At 37.9% G+C, this 20,286-nt stretch overlaps 1 protein-coding gene across 4 annotated transcripts in view; it reads right to left on the bottom strand.

The window, feature by feature from the left end:
- Positions 1 to 1,557: 1,557 nt before the first annotated feature.
- Positions 1,558 to 20,286, bottom strand: part of LOC132380094 (SEC14-like protein 1) — a 59,719-nt gene continuing 40,990 nt past the window's right edge. For 2 of the 4 annotated variants that reach the window (XM_059948645.1, XM_059948642.1), the window contains exons 10-17: positions 19,669 to 19,739; positions 19,406 to 19,577; positions 19,175 to 19,309; positions 11,747 to 11,881; positions 10,503 to 10,754; positions 10,172 to 10,350; positions 6,355 to 6,456; positions 1,558 to 3,419 (exon numbers count right to left, since the gene is read on the bottom strand). In XM_059948645.1, the coding sequence (XP_059804628.1) occupies positions 3,407 to 3,419; positions 6,355 to 6,456; positions 10,172 to 10,350; positions 10,503 to 10,754; positions 11,747 to 11,881; positions 19,175 to 19,309; positions 19,406 to 19,577; positions 19,669 to 19,739 (1,059 nt within the window). In that variant the 3' untranslated portion in view covers positions 1,558 to 3,406. Of the gene's footprint in view, positions 3,420 to 5,588; positions 6,457 to 10,171; positions 10,351 to 10,502; positions 10,755 to 11,746; positions 11,882 to 19,174; positions 19,310 to 19,405; positions 19,578 to 19,668; positions 19,740 to 20,286 lie in introns of those variants that run through there. The other 2 variants (XM_059948643.1, XM_059948644.1) reach the window with 2 other exon arrangements.

Below are 20,286 nucleotides of genomic sequence, written 5' to 3'. Positions count from 1 at the left end.
GGATCATTTGTGCCCAATATAACACTGGTGGGGAAATAAAGGTGTGGCTAGAAAACTAGCCATAGCTGAGGGGGACCTGGGAAAACATCCAGATCATCTTCAAGGGGCACCTGCTAGTAAGCAGGATAAAGCTACTGTCTGGTTATTATTGATCACTTCACTCAGTGGGTAGAGGCTTTCCCCAACCAGATTGTACCAGCAGCATAGCAGCAAGGACTTTAGCTCGGGAAATCCTCCCCAGATGGGGAGGTCCAGCCTGGTGGACCAGGATCAAGGAGCATATTTCACAAGGAAAGTGATGAAGGAAACATGGAAGATGTTAGGGATTCAACAACAATTTCATGAAACCTACCACCCTCAGAGCTCAGGAATGGTATGAAGGAAGAACTGAACCATCAAAACTGCCTTAGTTAAAGCTATAACAGTCAGCAAAGACATAAGTTGATGTATTGCCAGGAATCCTGATAAGGAAATCAGTTGAAACTTAATTTTGCAAAGATCCTGATGTTCAACTAGATTTATCAATACCAATGTCCTTTAACTTTTATAGCACAGATTGGGAACTAGACAAATATATATTAACTCCAAGTTAGCACTACAGTATTTTCTCAAACATCTCATTTAATTTTTGAGTATTTAGTTTAATCTCTTCTTGCATACTGTATGATCAAATCAATTGAATAGTCACTTATGGTAATATATTCGATTTTCTGTGAAAACATTCCTTCCACCTTTCCATTTTATGCTTTGGATTTATTCTAAATTTACGCCCTCTAGTTGTTCCAATGGGTTGAATGATTTAAAATCATTTTTATTGAGTTTGCATTTGCAGTTAAGGTTGATTTTTTTCAATTCTTTACATAGTGTGCTCATTCAAACTCATATCTGAATTATTAAGTGATCTAATGTTACTATTCATTGTGAACATGTTGCTGTACTCTTTAGTAGGTAGTTCTTGAAGGCTGGAATAGTGACACAGTCCTGAAATTGAAAAGTGAATACCAAAAGAACAGTACTGGTAAATCTGTAATGCTCCTGATATGTTACTGTTTACTATTAAATATCAACAATTATATCACTTTAATGACAAGTAAATATTGCATAAGTAAAATGTTACGTGCTCAAAAATAAAATAATCAGCACAAGAATTAACATTTTACATAACTTAGGCCTCCCCATCTCTCTCAACCTTTCTGTAGCCTTCAATACATTTAAACAGTACTTCTCTGATATTTATTGTTGCCCACTTGAATTTACAATCACATAATGCTATTATTTGTGTTGTGTAAAAAAGAATCAAGCCCAAGATTACTCTTTCAATAATCCACCCGTAAGACCGAGTCTGCCAACGTTTGATGCTTAGCTATCTCTATATGCAACATTTACCCTTTGCTTCATTATCCAAAACATACAGGTCCTTTTTATCAGTTGGCTAATAACTCAAGTCCTTGTACATTAAGCCCAAATTTTGTTAATTACTTTGATAACAGTGTTTGAACCTAAAAATAACTTGTAATTTCAGATACTTTGTTAAAAAAATAATTTATTTTATTAATAAAGAGTTGAGTGCAGGCACTGCTGCATTTTGATAGCAATTTTCACATAAAGGAGATTAGTCTATAGCAATATAATTATAAATTTAATGATTCAACAAATTAATCTTTCACTGACGAAATGTAATTTTAGCAATCAAATTAAGAAGATGCAATGGATAATATACTTTAAATAGATTAAGATGTAAATTTATTGTACTCAGGCAAATGTGACCAAATTGAAGGGTCATAATAATTTGCATTTGAATGAAAATCAGCCATGCAAGGTTGATCAAATATAACACTAAAACTTAGCATTGCTCCACAATTGATAATGGTGCTAAGATAACTAAACACAAAGCAAACTATTCACTTTCCTCGTTTCAAAATTGTTTGTCGCCAGCATCTCACCTCTACGATCGTAATTCTATTTATCACATACATAGTTAAACCAATCATTCAAAATAGTTTAATGCCATTTCTAATACACAAGTATAAAGGAGAACAACAATCATTTCTCTGTATTCGATGCAGAATATAAAAAAAATCACAGTAAGATAAAGAACATAATTTTTAAAAACCACAAATATATATACATAAAATGGCTTATTCACATAAATTGTACGTCCATGAAGTGACACTAGGTGTAGGAGTATCTGTACATAAGATGACTTGTGACAGGAAATGATAAAGTAGTGATGGTAGGGTGGATTAGTGAGTGAAAGTGTTCAACAGTCTCACTGCTTGAGGAATGTCACTGTCTCTGAGTCTGGTGGTACTGGCATGAATGCTACAGTATGTAGCCTCCTCCCTGATGAAGTGGGACAAACAGTCCATGAGCAGGATGACAACACACACAAAATGCTGGCAGAACACAGCTGGCAAGGCAGCATCTATAGGGAGAAGCGCTGTTGACGTTTCGGGCCGAGACCCTTCCCCGAAACGTCGACAGCACTTCTCCCTATTGATGCTGCCTGACCTGCTGTGTTCCACCAGCATTTTATGTGTGTTGGTGTTTGAATTTCCAGCATCTGCAGATTTCCTCGTGCATGTGCAGGATGGATGGGATCCTTCATAATACGGTTGGCCTTTTCCTGGCACCTTTCTGTAGATATGTCCTTGCTGGTGGATAAGCTGGGCCAGTTGATGTGTTGGGCAGTTTTGACAACCCGTTGTATAGCGTTCGTGCCTATAACAGTGCAGTTTCTGTACCAGGCAATGATGCAGCATGTTAGAATACTCTGTACTGTGCATCTGTAGGTCATGAGTATCGATATGCATAATCCAGCTCTCTTCAGCATCCTTAGAAATCAGAGGCATACGTGAGCTTTCCTGATTGTGCAGGATGTGTTCTGGGACCATGAGAGGCTGTGCAAGATGTGTGCTCCCAGGAGATTGAAACCACCGTTTCCACTTCTATGCCGTTAATGTAGAGGGGTGTGAGCGGTACAGGATCTCCTGAAGTCAATAACCATCTCCCTTGACTTGTTGACTTTGAGGAACAGGTTATTTGCCTGGCACCAGGCCTTGAGCTCTTCCATCTCTTCTCTGTAGGTTGTTTCAGCAGTTTTGTCCATAAGCATATCAGTGAGTGTCCAATGTGGCAGGAATGGAAGTTTTGATGTGTGCCATTACCAGCCATTCAAAGCACTTCATCTTGATTGGTGTCAGTCATTTTGCTCTGAAGATTCGAGAGTTCTTTGGTACAGTGATGAAGGTGGCTGGTTTGAAACATGTGGGGATAGCAGCCTGGATGAGTGAAGTATTGAAGATATCTCCGAAGACAGTGAGCTGGGGTGCACACTCCAAGTACTCAGCCTGGGATATTGCCTGGCCTGGCAGCGTTACAGGGGTTGACTCTCTGCAAAGACCTTCTACCGTCTGCTGCTGTCAAAGAAAGTGGTTGCTCATATTACTTTGAACAAAACAATTACTTCACTGAAATCAGAATCTTCCCCATCAAAATTAGTACATTGTGTTATATAGTAATCATATCCAATTTTTTTGGGGATGCTGATAGGCATAATTTATTTCTATTAGTTTTGTGTCAATTATATGTAAATATACAATTACAACAGAACAGCATAAAATATTATCTTTACCAACTCTTTACTAATACTGGCATTCTAATGAAGGGTTCTGCACCTCATTTGTTTCTCTTTCCAGATGCTCCCACGCCTGTTGAGTGTTTCCAGCATATTGTTTTTATTTCAGACTGACTGGGTCTCCAGTTCTTTTTGAAGTTTCAATGATGATCTTTATATTTGGTTCAACTTGGCTTTCCCCATTGAAAGCAAGATTAAAATTAAAATATCTAGATAGTTACTGTGGTTTTCAAATTTTTCTCTCACCCCTCCCTCATCTTCAGCTTTCTTTCTACTAGTTATACATTCGATAAATGATTCTGCCACAATTTCACCACCTTTAATATGATGCCAGCATCAAACATCACTTTCCCTTCCCTCCATTTTCAATATTCTAATAGAACTGTTCCTTGCACGACATATTGACTCCAGTTTCAATCATTCGCATTTGCCTCTTCAACTCATGATACTTACAGAAGCACAGAACACCCAACTCTCCACACTGGTGAGCACTAATTTAACTGCACTTCCAGCTTAGTATTCTAGCATTTTAGAAATTTACAATATATCATTGACTTTCCTTTGGGGAACTAACTATGGATTGGGAGATTTCTTTATGGAATACCTTCATTCTGTCATCACTGATCGTATCTATTTTCATTCACAAATAAAACTTCTTTTGATATTGTAGACAAGAAGAAAACCATTCACACATTTCAATTCACGTCAAACAGGAAAGCATTTGTTTATCTGTCTTTTATCTTGGGAGAGGCAGGGAAACTTGTCTGCCTTATTGGCGCTGTCTGTACATTCCTTCCAAATGGACAAAGCAAAGAATTTTTTAATATACGATTAGGGACAAGGGAAATCATTTTCACCAAAATGCAGGCTTTTCACCATCACTTCTTGACCAACATAAGAGAAGGCATAATCATTTATTTCTGACAACAGCCTTATAGGTTGATTACCATAAGCACACAAATCCCAGTCTTTGGTCAGAATCTGGTCCCATGCCTTGGGTATCCCTTTGTTCAGCATGCCTTGATTACCTTGGTGATAGTACTGGCACTTCAATTACCACATTCCTCACAGGGGTCTTTTGGTATCTCTTTTCTTATGTTCTACATTAGGTACTTATAAGTCAAGTTGACAATATATTTTTGCAATACACCATACTTTGTTATATAATATGAAAACTAACCATTTATGATATAATCCATTTTCACCAGTTTTATATCTGAAATTATGCATTTGTCTAGTTAAATTCAATTTTTGAACTGATGATAATGTATCTTGTGACACAAAATGACAGGCTCCAATTAAAGAAATATAGCACCATCTGGTGTCCAATCCATTGTGAATATGCCCCAGAAAACAACTTTACCTCTATCTATTCAGACAGTAGGAAAGAATATTCATGGCAATCTTAAGCATCGCATTATCCTTGCACTAAGGGAAGCTTTAAACAGAGCAAGTATCTGCCAATTTACCAATCATATTCATACAATTTTACAGTTTATTCTATTCCTGCTGTGCTTGTCTTTTACATGTCTGCCTTGTACACAAGATGCCTAATAAGTAAATTAAAATTAAAGTATTATGAATTTAAAGTAGCAAGCATTTGCAAAACAATGAAAAAAAATCAGAACTATTTTTGCCTTCAATTCAGTTCAATAAAAATGTTTTAACTTTTTAACTTTTCAGAATGGGTACACAGGCTATCTATGTCAGTTCTCACTGCCCTGGGTCCACAATCAGTGGCACAGGGGGGCAAAAATGTCCCCCTTTGCTAAGGCCCATAATATTAGGCAGAGTACTGGTATTGTAACAAGGATGGCAGATCTGCTCCACTGACCCACAAAGTAAATAAAAACATGTCTAGAAATGTTTTGTTCTTTTAACTAAAATGGTAAGTTGTCCATTCATGAAACTTCAAAACTGCAAAAATACAAATAGAAAAGAAGACCAGCACTAACATTTAAGTTTAGACATTTATTACTTAAAAAGAGACTGCTGAAGAATATGTGAATGATATATTACCAAACCAGTGGCAACATGTATTGCTCCGTAAGGACCGATATGTAATGTATAAGTTATAAGACAACAACAATGTTATCAGTGATTTTGTTTCAAGGGAGTACTCCAGGTTTCAGAACTTATTAATAACTAAATTACAGTAACAGTTATTCAAACTCAAAAAACTGAAGTGTTAGCTATAACTTCAGCAAGGTTTCAAATCTGAAAATCTGGCTCAAGTGTAAAAGACATTTTCTATATCTGGCATGTGCTTGTAATAACTTCTTATTTATACAACTTTTCCTTTACGTGTCATTTAGAATAATACAAGATATTCATTTTTTGATGTTGTGCTTTTTTCCCCCAATACATTGTAATGACAGTCATAAGAATTAAGAAACAATTTACTATTTCCAGAGAAAGAATTTAAAGAACAGTATTATCTTTAAAATGTATTGTTGTTAGAAACTGCAGTGCTGTAAGTATATACATCTTAATGGCATTTGTCTAAAAACTGCATTATTTTAAAAATTCATTGCAAGTTACAGATTCATAAAGATCAGTGAAGGAAGAAATGAAACATACAAAGAAAATGAATTGAGCTGATTTTACAGGGTGCTCTGAAGATCTTTTGTGAGCTGCACCATTATTACAATCAGCTATCACCAAAAACTGTCCTGTTTGGTACTTGGTTTTAAATTGTAGGCAATCTGAATCACTACCTGGAGATCATAGAGCTGGAATGTGACTGGCTGGATGATGTTGTAGCAGCACTGAGCTGTGAGAAGCCACTGTGACTAGATTCAAGACTTGTCATGGATCCCCTAAAATAAAACAAAATATTTTGTGGATTTCAATGCAAAGCAAATATTCTTCACATCCATAAAATAATAGTTGTGTTTGTTCATTGGGAATCTCCCTCTTTGTTCCTCGTAACATTTTTGTACATAAAATCCTAGAATTTTACAGGCCTAAGATTCATCTGATTGTTGGTCCTAGACTGGCTGTTAAAAGTAGTTGTCCACTTAGACCCAGTCTCCTCTTCCCAGCCTATATTTAAATACTGATCCTCCTCTACGGATAATTCCTTTCCATTTTCTTCCTTCAGTAAAAATCCTTTAAGTTTGCACGTTCAAGTTATTGACAGACAACTATATAGGGCTCCTTTAATAATTAACATTCTTTGTAATTTTGAACATCAAACCCTTTGATCTTCCTTTCAATATTAGTATATTAATATCTAAAATATACTAATTAAAAATAACAAACTGAGCTTGTAGATATATTCCCTTTTTTGTTTTAGTGGGCAACACTCCACTGTGTACTGCAAGTGCTGAAGAATCAATTTGCATCTCTAATAAAATATACAAGAAAGTACCATCTTCATTTGGTTTAGCTAGACTATGACATAAGATAAGCCAGGTCCATATCACAGTACATTAAATAAATGTAGCTAGTTTTAGTTATTTTTGCCAAATATCCCAGAGATGAAATTGCCATTGTTCTCATCCTATTGTTAAAAAAATCAATACCAAAGGAATTATCTCTGACACACAAAGCGTACATCAGAAATTCAGGTATGTGTACTAGTTATCTTACTGGACTAGTAATTCAGTGGCCTGTAGTGACAAATTAAAGTCTCATCAAAACGACTAGGGAAGTTACATTTGGCTAATGATATAAACAAAAATCTGTGATAGTGAAACTAAGAAGTTATAGACAATGCTTACCTGACTAAACATCCATTTGGCTCAGAAATATCCTTCAGGGAAATAAATCTGCTTTTATTTTAAACTGGCCTGGCCATATGTGACTTTAACTCAGAATAAGTGGTTATGAGCTCATAAACGATTTCTAATGTAGCAATCACTCAGATGGTGAAGAAGATAATCACTAACATCAAGTAAATGTGTGAAAAGCACACCCAATCCATATAATCTTGCAAAGTCATTTTCAGGTCTGGAAATTCATCTCCAAATTGGGAGAAATGTCTCACAGACAAGCCAAGCAACTTTAGGCCATTATAACCACAGAATTGCAGCTTTCATCTGACTGCCCAGATTCTTCAGTAATTAGCCTTAGCTATGCCATGTTGCACATCAAAACAGGTGACAGCCCAGTGGTGGAGTGACTAAGTGCCTTCAAATGAGTTCTGGATCTTATGAAGACTCATGGTATCACATCAAACAGAGACAAGAATATATGCTGCTAAGTATTGATTTGAGTGTGATCATTACATAGTATCATAAACAAGAGAAAATCTACAGATGCTGTAAACCCAAAGCAACACACAGTAAATGCTGGAGGAACTCATTGGGACAGACTGAAGGGTCTTGGCCCAAAATGCCAACTGTTTACTCTCTTCCACAGATGCTGCCTGGCATGCCGAGTTGCTCCAGCATTTAGTGTGTGCCGCTACATAGCATTCGCCCTCAGCTGACAAAGGCTGCTATGGTTAGCACTACCACTGACTGACCTGCTTAAGTCCTGAAGGACACACGTGATAGACTGGGTTTGTGGCAAACAGCAAGTGAATCAACACCTATTTGTCTATATCCTTAAAAGCTGCTGATTGCAAATGAGCCCTGTCCATGAAACTAAAAAGAAAACTGACTTATAAGAAATAGGAGCAGTAGAAAGCCCTCTGGCCCATTGAACCTGCTCCGCCATTCAATAAGATCATGGCTGATCTGACCATGGACTCATCTGTACCTACCTGCCTTTTCCCCATTATACTTAATTCCCCTACTATGCAAAAATCTATCCAACCTTGTCTTAAATGTAATTACTGAGGAAGCCTCTGCTGCTTCACTGGGCAGAGCATTCCACAGATTCACCACTCTCTGAGAAAAGCAGTTCCTCCTCATACAAAGTCCCTTCTGCACACTGAGAACATCCTTCACTGTAGCACTATCAGTGCTACATATGATTTGGCTTAGCAACAGAATGGGGTTGAGAAAATATCAGTTATGATTGAATGGTGAAGCAGACTCAGTGGGCCAAAGGGCCATCAGTAACACCAGAATTAAATTCCATCATATTGTAACATCCTGCAGCAATTCAAGGCTTCTCCAACAACACCTTTCACACCCGTGGTTTCCAATGATTAGAAGATGGAAGGCAGAAGAAACCAGGCCATGACTTGCAAGTTCTCCTTTAAATCATGCATACTTCTGACTTGTTGCTCCTCTTCATCCTCACTGGATCTTAATACTGGAACTCTAAGCTCACCATGAGTATAGTTTTGTCAAGGGGAATTCAGTGGATCAAGAAAGCAACGTCACCTTCTCAAGTGTTTTTGACAGGCAATAAGAGCTGCCAATGATGCCCTGATCTTGGTAGCAAATAATAAACGCATGAATTTACAATCAAATAACTAGTGACCACTTCTAAAATGGTGTCAGACTATAATCTTTCTCCTCAGTAGAGTTTTGATAAAACTAAATGGTCTGCTTTAAGAGCCAACCTCATTTCAGTGTATGAGTCATAAGAATGACAAATTGGTGCAGTAAATAGAACTGTTTCCTCTCAGCTCCAGTGACCCATGTTCAATACTGACTTCTGATGTTGTGGGGAATTTATACACTTTTCTTATGATTTTGTGGGTTCCTTCTCAATGCTCCAGTTTCATCCCACATTGAAAGGACATGTAGACCGCTAGTTGAACTGGTCATTGTTAACTAACATTTATGTAGATGAATGACAGAATTTGGGTAGTGTTAATGAGAACGCGAGGTGAATTACAAAAGCAGGATCAGTGAAAATGGGTTTTTGATGGTTTGACAGGCACTCAGTGGGTTGAAGGGCCCACTTATGGTGAATGACTAACTACCAAAGTAAATGTGATGGATATCTTTTTTCTCCCCACCAAAAGTAACATTAGTGAACTAAAAGGGTTATTAAGGGAAATCAACCATTTTTCTTTCACATTTAAAAATATGACATTTTTAAAATTCACAAATGTTCTAATCAAGTGAATTTAAATTCCCCGGATTTGAACACATATTTCAAAATCATCAGCCCAGGTTTCGAGGGTGCTAGCCCTGCAACAAATAAGGTTCTAATGTGCTGGCAAAGGAAGTTACATACAAACACCACAAATTATCATCAACATTAAATGCATGGCTATATTTTGAAAGCTAATTCCAAACATTTCAGTGAACTGGTATAATTACTAGTTTTTAAAACTCTTTATAATTAGGTTTATAATCCTTATAGAAACATGTTTTGTAGCAGAGAGAGATGGTGAGTGCTTAAAATGTAGGCTCAAGTGTTGAAAATATAATCTGAAAGCATTTCATCAAAAGGAAATTCACATGCAGTATATTAGTATATTTCAGATGATCCTCATCTTCTACCCCCACCAGCCTCTGCATTTAATTGGCAGAAACCTATGAATTAACCAGTCTGGTCAACATGAGGAACCAGCATATGGAGTGGAGAGACAATGACTGACAGAACTGTAGGTTTTATTTATTTGTACTTCTACTGATGATGCACTGCGTACATATGGTAATGAATTTATTGTACATCTCTTACCTGAAATCATCTGATCCTATAACTTCAGTGTAATACATAACTTTACACTTATGGGATGAAACCTGTAACGTTGCCAGTACATCATCTACACGAGGTAGGTTAGTTGTAGCACAAGAAGGCATGTTGTGAAACTTCCACTGAAGTATATAAAAACCAGGCCATCTTGTTACATGTGAACCCTATAAACAATAAGAAAGAAAAATAATTGAATAAATCTTTGTTTTACAGAAATATATACAAACTCTATTTGAACTACACATCATTACTAAGGATCTATGAATCTCACTCTCTTGACTGAAGTCCCAAAACAAAACTAGGTTACGTAACTGACCTGTACACTCTCTCCTTCTTTACAGATCAGTGCTGACTCCACCATACTATAATCCATTCCCAGTTGCCATGACTTATCGATAAGTTGTACATTATTTCCTCCAGGGCATGTTATACCATGGGCCCCAAGTGTATCCTTTTTGGGTAGCTGGGGTGCTCGCTTTGAATGATAGATGTTGAAGGCAATATCTCCTTTTAACACATCAAAATCCCAGGTTATCACAGAAGATGCGTCCACTATTTCAACTGATATCTGGAGAACAAAAATAATAAATCAACATCCTATAGAAATGCTCAACATTTCCTTAAGCACTATGGAACAAATTTTACAGACAGAAAATCTGAACAAGTAATAAATCTTCCGAGATGATGGTGGCAAGACAGAGCCACATTATGTGGGCAACAAACAAAAGCATCAACTTTTCTATTAAATGTACTTCTTATAGGAAATGATCACTGCAATCTGCAGCCGGTAATTTCCCTTTGGGAGTTGTGGTTTTATTCAGATGAATAATCTAGCGTTTTGTATATCCTGAAAGATTCAGTGAACTGGTGTCTTGAGAATACAGATATGGCTATTTTGAACATTGCTGAAGTTAACTTAGGCCAGATTTAATGTTCAGGCTCGATTGAAGAGGCGAGGCCCAAGGTTGTGCGCAGAAAATGAACTCACGTTTAGTCTATATAAGCACAAAGCCAAATTAAAAAGATCAAGTCATAGAGGACGAGAGTGAAGGACAAACCGGTGTTCAGCTCACTACCCCATGAGGCTTTACTTGCCTCAGCGCTGAACTGACTCTGCAGGTGTGGTCTGCAGCCATTGTGCTCCTGGGCTAGCAGCAGTGCTGAAATGGCTCTGTAGCTGTGGGCTCACTTTTGGAGATTTTGCCATTAATGTTCTGCGTGTTATTTGTTTATTCTATTTTTCAAAGTTCATAGTAACTTCACTACACAAGTGCATATGTCACCACAGAGATTCGGTTGCACAATATGTTCCTTTCCTCTCACCCCGCTCATTGTGTATCTGATTGCCTTTGTTGTGTGGTTTTTTAGTGGATTCTATTGTGTTTCTTTGTTTTGTGGCTGCCTACAAGACAAAAAAACTCAAGGTTGTATATGGTATACATACTTTGATAATAAATGTACTTTGAATTTCATGTTTAGCATAAGCAATTCTCATTATTGCCATTTCAGCTCTGAAATCATGAATATAAATTTAAGAGTTATTTTAAGGAAAAACTTTACCTCATGAGGTGATCCTTTGAAAATACTTGCTGACTGATAAATAGTTTCAGTCAAAAGCCTGATGTCATCGTTGTCGAGCTCTTCTGGTGTTCTATACATAGATTTGGGAATTAAACCTCCTTCTGGAACCTCACACTACAGGAAATGCATTAAAACAGTGTTAGATATGACATTTTTCTTTATTTAGCTTGACTGTTCAAGAAGTACATTACAAGATTTGGGAACCAAATGAACATTTAAATCCAACAATGCACTTTTCCAATACGGTGTATTACAGGCATATGGCAAAAATATTGCCAAAGTCAGGTGTCCCATGCATTAGAGTTCATTCTGTTTCCAATTAATACACAATTCCATAGGGAAATGGAGGGAAAACATCTGTTGTTTATAAGGAGCCCAGATGCTTCAGCAGAGTGTGCAATGCAAGTTGGCTACATACTTGGTTCAAATGAGTTATAGTTTTTTTTTAAAAGTTATAATTGAATATTTAAGAAGAAACAACCAATTTCACTTTCCTTGGACCTGCCTTTCTCTTTAACCCCAACCCATCCTATTTCTAAGTAATTCAAGAAATAAATGATTATTTGTAGATAACTCCATAAAATAGCAGATGATACTATTACCAATTTTACATAATATATTTAAAAAGTTCTTCTTGAAGTTAAAATGCTAGAATTAATATTTTCATAAGATTATAGTAGTACAAGAATGCCTGCACAAAACTATGTGGGGGCGTGGAGGGGTTGGAGAAGAAATTGCTTACTCCTTCATACTCTCTGACCTATATAAATCCATGAAAAGCTAGTATAGGCAATTCTAACATGATGACTATTAGGGTAATTAACAAATCATTACCCGGAGATTTGATTTATGGAATAAGATTCACTCTCACAGAACTTGTGTGAAAAAAGGAAATAAACTGGAAATAATTCTTTTCAACTCTAGTTTCTTGACATATGCATAGATGATGCAACTTTTCCTTTTGGAAAAAGTTCAGATGGACCATATTCTGGGAATTCAAACCTCTCCTGCATTGTGGGGGTCATCTGTACTTCTAAATTTCAACAAAACATTGTTATTACTAAAACTGAAAATCATAAATGAACTGTTGGGAATACTCAGCAGGCCAGACAATATTTGTGAATTAAAAACAGTTTTAATGCTTCAGGTTTATTCTGTAGGGATTCCATTCGATTCTCCCAGTTCTTCATCTATATTGCTGTTTCTCCAATTATGAGACTCTCCATGCAGGTGAATCTAAGATGTCTTCCTTCTTCCTGAACTATGGCCTCCTCTCTACCATTGTTAACAAAGCCCTAGATCATAGCTCATTTCCTGTGCCTCATCCCCTCTCCTCCAGAACTGAACACGTGTATAATTCCTCTGATCCTCAACTTCCACACCCACCAGTCTCCACAGTCAATTAATCATTCAATGTAATTTCCACATTTAAAGAGATTCCTTTACTCAACGCAATTTCTCTCTTCTCCTTTCAGTATTTTGCAGGGAACATTCCCTTCATGACTCTGGTTAACTCTTCTGCTCCTGCAAACCACCCTTTCAGTATTTTCCCTTGAAACCACACGCAATGCAACTCTTGGTTCTTTTACCTCTTCTTTTCCCACCATCCAGGAAGTTGGACAATATTTCAAAATGAAGCAATGATTCACCTATACTTCTTCCTATTATCCAGTGATCATATTGTACTCGCCTCGGCATTGAAGAAAGCAAATGCAGATTGTTGTCTACTTGTGAAGCACCATCATTTAGGGTACATGAGCAACTCTAAGCTGCCTGGTGGTTTCCACTTTAATTCTTAAAGTCACTCCCAATCTGCTCTGTTGCCTTGTGATTGGTACAACGAAAGAAAAAAGTTTTTAAACAGCATCTCATCTTCCATCAGGACATATTGCTACCTTCTGGACCCAATTCTGAATTCAGTACTGATTTCTCTATTAGATATCCACCCGCCCTCATTCTTCCAGCAGCTTCTTTTGTCTCCCTTCTAGCTCTTACAAGTGCCTTCAATTTAAAACATTAACTTTGTTTCTCTTTCCTCAGATATGTATTTCCAGCATTTTCTGTTTTCATTTTTATGTTTCACTTTGATGACCCTCAGAAACAGTTAGAAAGTTAGAAATCAAAAGTTATTTTTCATTTGTGGAACGAGGAGGCAAAGGGTCGCAGAGGACAAAAGGAATGGCTGAGGTCAAATGGAGACCAAGGCAGTGAATGGAAAGCAGTGCTATTGCTGGCTGAGTGAGGGTACTAAAGGCTTATTGACCGCAAATGATCTGTCTAGTGGAGGTGCAAAGAGAAAGATCAATGAAAACAGAGAGAAAGAGTGTGGACAACTGTGAGATAGCAAACCTGGAGAACAAAACTACTATGGATGATGGAAATCTGAAATATAAACTGAATGTTGGAAATAGTTGGCAGGTCAGGCAGTAACAATAGAGATGATAACAATTCTACTGTCCTCTGCTTCAAATCGACAACCTAATGTTAGAACTAGCCAATTCTAACATAAAATGTAAAAGTCTGACCCCTGAAATCATTTAATTCAGTACCAGGTTCATACTGCTGAAACGTGCTAAGTCAGAAGGTGAGTTGCTGATCATTTCAGTCGACAAAGGAATTACTTGGTTCAATAATATCAAAGACAAGACCAGAGGTCAGAGCTGGGAGGGTAATGGAAAATTAAAGTGACACATTTGTAAGCTCAAGGTGCCTGAACTGAATGGAAGGGTTCTGCAATGTTGTCATCCAAACTACATTTTATATCTCCAATGTAGAGAAGAACATACTGAAGAGTAATGAATACAGCACATTGAATTTTCGAAGATATGAGTAAATTACTGCTTCTTCTAAATCAAGCTCAAGGGTCTATATTTTATAAATGAAATATAACTGACAACACAAGTTGTCTTGTTGATTAAATAATACTGTTACTTATAGTAGTTGAATTTATCTATTTCAAAACTAATTAAGCACTGCACCACACTTATGATAATCAGGACCTTCAGAAGACAGTACAAGATAAAGAAATATTTGAAGTACAGTGGATTGCAGTCAATTGTGACACATAGGTTCCAGTACATTTTGGCCCAACTAAGTGGCTGCCCAATTTGGGAAAGTGTCAAGAAAACAGTTATAAAGATACAAAAAAAAGCAAGCTACCATTTCACTGAATAAAATTTTTTGTAACTACGAGGGGTAATTGATAAGTTTGTGGCCCAAGGTAGAAGGAGATGAGTTATTATCTTCAAACTTTCTGCACAATCACTCAAAGAGTTGAACTGCACGTGCATGTAACGAGAGCTGTATAACTCATCTCCTTCTACCTTAGGCCATGAACTTATCAATCACCCCTGTTGTGAACACTTTCTGGAGGTCTCCATGACCGCTGGACCAAGTGTGTAAATGCAGGAGGGGACTATGTTGAAAAATAAATATACTAGGTTTTCTTAAATTGACTTCTTCTACCTTAGGCCACAAACATCAATTACCCCTCATAAATGAATTACAGAACAAACACTTCCAATTCCATTGTAGTACCAATTAGTATTGGTGTATTAGTTCCTAATAGTTAATGACGTAGGAATCATCCAGTGTGTGCTGTCGTGATCTTTTAATTGACTGTAAATGAACAAAATCAGTACAGATATCTAATGCAGTCATGGGAATGCCTTCATATTATGCTTTCTATGATTCCATCCTCCAAAATTTCATTATCGTTTTAACATTAAAGATGATTGTGGATACCTTCAAATTTTTCATAGTTCCTAACCTGAAATAGTGAAATCATTACAATTTCACTCTTGGTAATTACTGCCAAGTCCAAGTCTGAATGCTTGAAACCACAGTGAGCAAAACAGTTCTGAATCAACTTAACTGCTTATTTCTCACTAACTACCAGTAACTGCTTTTTTGAATACAAACACATGTAATTGACATTATTTGGAGTCTGAACTGCAGCACATCAATGAAGGGGGGGGGGGGGCGTGAGAAAAAGAGGCAACTTCACATAGGTCCATGTCTGAAGATTAAAAAAGCAGTGATTCGTGGCTGTTTTCAGAGTTTGAACAATGGCCAATCAGTGAATGGGATTCATGATTAAGGGTGAATAAAAATAAGACAGGAGCAAGCAGAGTGACTAGTGGGGAGGTTTTAGCATTGGCTCATCAGGCTCAGGGGAGATCAGGCTTGTTTGACCTAAGTATCTGGCATGTTTGTTCTTATTCTTTATTCCTTGTCTATAAGGGCATAGTTAGAGCAGTGAGAATGACTCCACGAGCAGTGTTATGTTCTTTGTGTAAGGTATGTGAATTTTGAGAGACCTACAGCCTCCCAGATAACTACATCTGTACCAGGTGCAACGAGCTGCAGATCCTCAGAGAACATGTGTAGGAACTGGAACTGCAGCTTGATGGTATTTGGACTGAGGAAGTGTGAGAGAGGAAGATGCACACCTCCAGGTTACATGAAGTAGGTAACTGGGTGATTCAGATACTGTTTTGGATACTGCTCAGAGGGATCAACCCACTGGGGCAAGCTGGGACTCTGGCACTGTGATTCAGAGGTGAAGAGGACTGTAGTACTGATACCACAGTTAGAGGAATAAAGACAAAATTGTGTGGATGTGATGGATACACCAGGATGATATGTTGCCTCCCAGTTGCCGGGGCAGGGTTATTTCGGATTGGGTCCACACCATTCTAAAGGGGGAAAGTGAGCAGCCAGAAGTCTTGGCACTTATTGACACTAATGACATTGCTAAGAAAATCAAGGCGATCCTAAAGAGAGATTTTAGGGAGCTAGGTAAAAGGCTGAAAAGCAGGATTGCCAAGGTAGTAACCTCTGGATTGCTGTCTATGCTACGTGCCAGCAAGGGTCAGAATAGGAACATTTGGGATATAAATGGAAGGGGACATTAACAGGGATGACGACACAGCAGCAATGGTTGGAATTTCTGGGAGCAATTTGGAAGGCAGAGGACAGATAAATCCTAAAGAAGAATATCACAAGCTAAAGGAGGATGAAACAACCATGGTTGACAAGGGAAGTCAATGCCAACATAAAAGCCAAAGAGAGGGCATATAATACAGCAAAAATTAGTGGACAGTTAGAGGATTGAGGAGCCTTTTAAAACCAACAGAAGGGAACTAAGAAAGTCATAGAGGGAAAAGATGGAATACAAAGGTAAGCTAGCCAATAATATTAAAGAGAATACCAAAATTTAATCAGATATATAAATTGTACAAGAGAGATGAGACCACTGGAAAATTATGCTGGAGGTAGTAATGGATTTGGGGGTGAAAACAAGGAAAACGGCAGACAAACTGAATAAGTATTTTGCATCAGTCTTCTCTGTGGAAGACACTAGCAGTATGCCAGTAGTTCAAGAATGTCAGGAGGCAAAAGGGGGTGAAGTTGCCATTATTAAGGCGAAGATACTTGGGAAATGAAAGATATAAAGGTAGATAAATTAGCTGGACCAGATGGATTACACCCGACAGTTCTGAAACAGGTGGCTGATGAGATAGTGGAGGCATTAGTAATAATCTTCCAAAGAAGAGAAAAAAAAATCAAGATTCTGGCATCGCTCCAGAGGACTGGAAAATTACAAACATCACTATTCTAGAAGGGAGAGGGGCAGAAGAAGGGAAATTATAGGCCAGTTAGTCTGACCTCAGTGATTGGGAAGATGTTGAGAGTTGATTGTGAACGATATGGTTTCAGGGTACTTGTCAGTAAGGACTCTTAATGGGAAAATCCTGCCCAACTCATTCATAGGTATTCTTTGAAGCAGGATAGATAAAGGAGAATCAGTGGATGCTGTGTACTAGGATTTTCAGAAGGCCTTCAAAAGGTGCCAATCATAAGACTGCTTAACAAGAGCAAATGGTATTATAAGAAAGATACTTGCATGAATAAAGAACTGGCTAATTGGCACGAGGTAAAAAGTGGGAATAAAAGCAGCCCTTTCTGGTTGGCCTCCAGAGACTAGTGGTGTTCCACAGGGATCTGTGTTGGAACCACTTCTTTTTATGTTATACGTCAAATATGGATGATAAAATTGATGGCTTTGTGGCCAAATCTACAGATGACTTGAAGATAGGCAGAAGGCCAGGTAGTGTTCAGGAAGCAAGGAGGTTGCAGAAGGACTTAGGACAAATTAAGAAAATGGGCAAAGAAGCGGCAGATGGAATAAAGTGTTGGGAAATCTATGGCCATGCAAGTTGACAGAAGGAATAAAAGCCTAGACTATTTTCTAAATGGGGAAATTACTCAAAAATCTGAAAATGCAGGTTGAGTCAGTGGTGAGGAAGGCAAATGCAATCTTAGCATTCATTTCAAAAGAACTAGAATATAAAAGAATGTAATGTTGAGGCTTTATAAGGCACAGGTGTGAGCAGCTTTGGGCCCCTTATCTAAGAAACAGTGTGCTGACATTGGAGAGGGTTCAGAGGAGATTCACAGAATGATTCTGAGAATGAAAGGGTTACCATATGGGGAACATTTGATGGTTCTGGGCCTGTACTCAATGGAGTTTAGAAGAATGGGGGTGGGGGGGAGGGGGGAGAGAAAGAATCTCATTGAAACCTATTGAATACTAAAAGGCCAAGGTAGAGTGGACCTAGAGATGATGCATCCTATCATGAGTGAATCTAGGACCAGGGGGCACAGCCTCAGAAAAGATAGACGACCACTTAGAAAAGAGATAAGGAGTCATTTATTCAGCTAGAAAGTAGAGAACTGTGAAATTTACTGCTGTGGAGGCCATCATAACGTATATTTAAGGCAGAGGCTGATAGGTTCTTGATTAGTCAGGGCATGAAGGGTTATGGGAAGAAGTCAGGAGATTAGAACATAGAATACACAGCATAGAAATCTACAGCACATTGCAGGCCCTTCAGCCCAACAATGTTGTGCCAACCATTGGGGCTGAAGTGGAAATGGATCAGCCATGATGAAATCATGGAGCAGACTCAATGGGCCAAATGGCCTAATGCTGCTCCTGTATTTTACGATCTTATTATCTAATTAAAAACTGGTCACCCCAAGCACAGTGTAATGCCTAACAGCAACTAATGCTCATTAGAAACTGTTTGGCAACAGTCTCTTGTCACAATTTAGTAGCCTATTTCCTGCCTATTTTCTCAATCAGTTTTTGTTCTTTAAGAGTTACCCCAATAAGCACTTGCCCCAGTTAACCGGAATCCATTGTACATGACATAATTACGATGTTGTCTTCACCAAAGTAATTAAAAAACATATCAATGACTGCTTTTTTTCCTGTACACGTGTCTTTACATGTACCTGCATTAGACAAATGTCTTCACATATATTAAGACTTCATTTTAGGCATGTCACTAGATCTTGAATTCTACAAATCAAAACAGATTTGTTATTGGAGATTCTTACCACACATTCGCCTCCAAGAAAATCAGGGATTATTTCTTTGTCTATGTAATCAAGTAGCCCTCCAGGCCCTTGGTAGTCATTCCCTGCATAGATAAGAAATTTCTTTCTTGTATTGTCATCAATGAAAGGACTGACCTATAGGCAAAAGAGGACATAAAATGAGAATATTCAGTGCAAATATTTCAATACAGACAATGTAAAATTGGTTTATCAAATAATTTAACAACTTACCAATGTCCAAAGTACTGGAAAAACTCTGGGCGCCCTGAGGATTAACAATCGACCAAGTGTTTCTGGATAGTTAGCTTCAACAACTTCAATGATTCTTAGCAGTGCTTTAACACCAGGTCGCCAAAGATGTCTCATATTCAAACCTTCTAAGTCCACCAAGCATGTCCATGAGCTATTATAAAAGAAAATTTTAATAAGTGTTATGCTATTCTACTGTTAATAATTTCCTGTTTGTATGGTACTAAGTTGAAACTTGCTGTTACCTGATAGGCCTTCCAAACACATTGGTGTTTTCTTCACATCGCCTTAATCCTTCTTCATTAATAGACAGAACCTGATTTGGAACAAGAATACCATAGGGCCAAAATTATTATTGCAGTCTAAAAAAAAGAAATTTTCTGTATTTTTCTTTTGAACTGGAAGCTAATTGCACACAGCAATAAATAAACTCAGCAGGTCAACAGCATCTGAGGAGGCAAAGTAATGGTTCAGATTTCAGATCAAAGCCGAAGTGCTCAGGAGCTTAGGACGATGGCGGCTAACAGCGACTCCTTTCCCTGCATCTTTGGAAAAAGCTCTATTTCTATCTTTAATATCTCTATTTTTCTCTTTCAGGTTCTTTTGAAGACCTTAACCTGGAATTAAACGCTGACGTTGGTTTTTTGCGGGAATGGTACCCACTCTCGGGGTCTCACTACTGGCCACTATTTGATATACCAAGGACATGGCTAAGAAGATGAGCGCACCTTCAGTGTTCTGGGATTTCGTGGTTCTGGAAGCTGGCAGACTCGAGGTCGGTGCCTCCGCAGGAAACTGGTGTGTCATGGGAGCACATGGAAGATTGAAAGCAGCAAGCTGGCTGCTGGCTGTGTACCCAGGGA

Source organism: Hypanus sabinus, chromosome 23 (genome assembly GCF_030144855.1).
Source record: "Hypanus sabinus isolate sHypSab1 chromosome 23, sHypSab1.hap1, whole genome shotgun sequence".
NCBI classification, from domain to species: Eukaryota; Metazoa; Chordata; class Chondrichthyes; order Myliobatiformes; family Dasyatidae; genus Hypanus; species Hypanus sabinus.
This window is presented reverse-complemented; position numbering and strand designations above follow the sequence as displayed.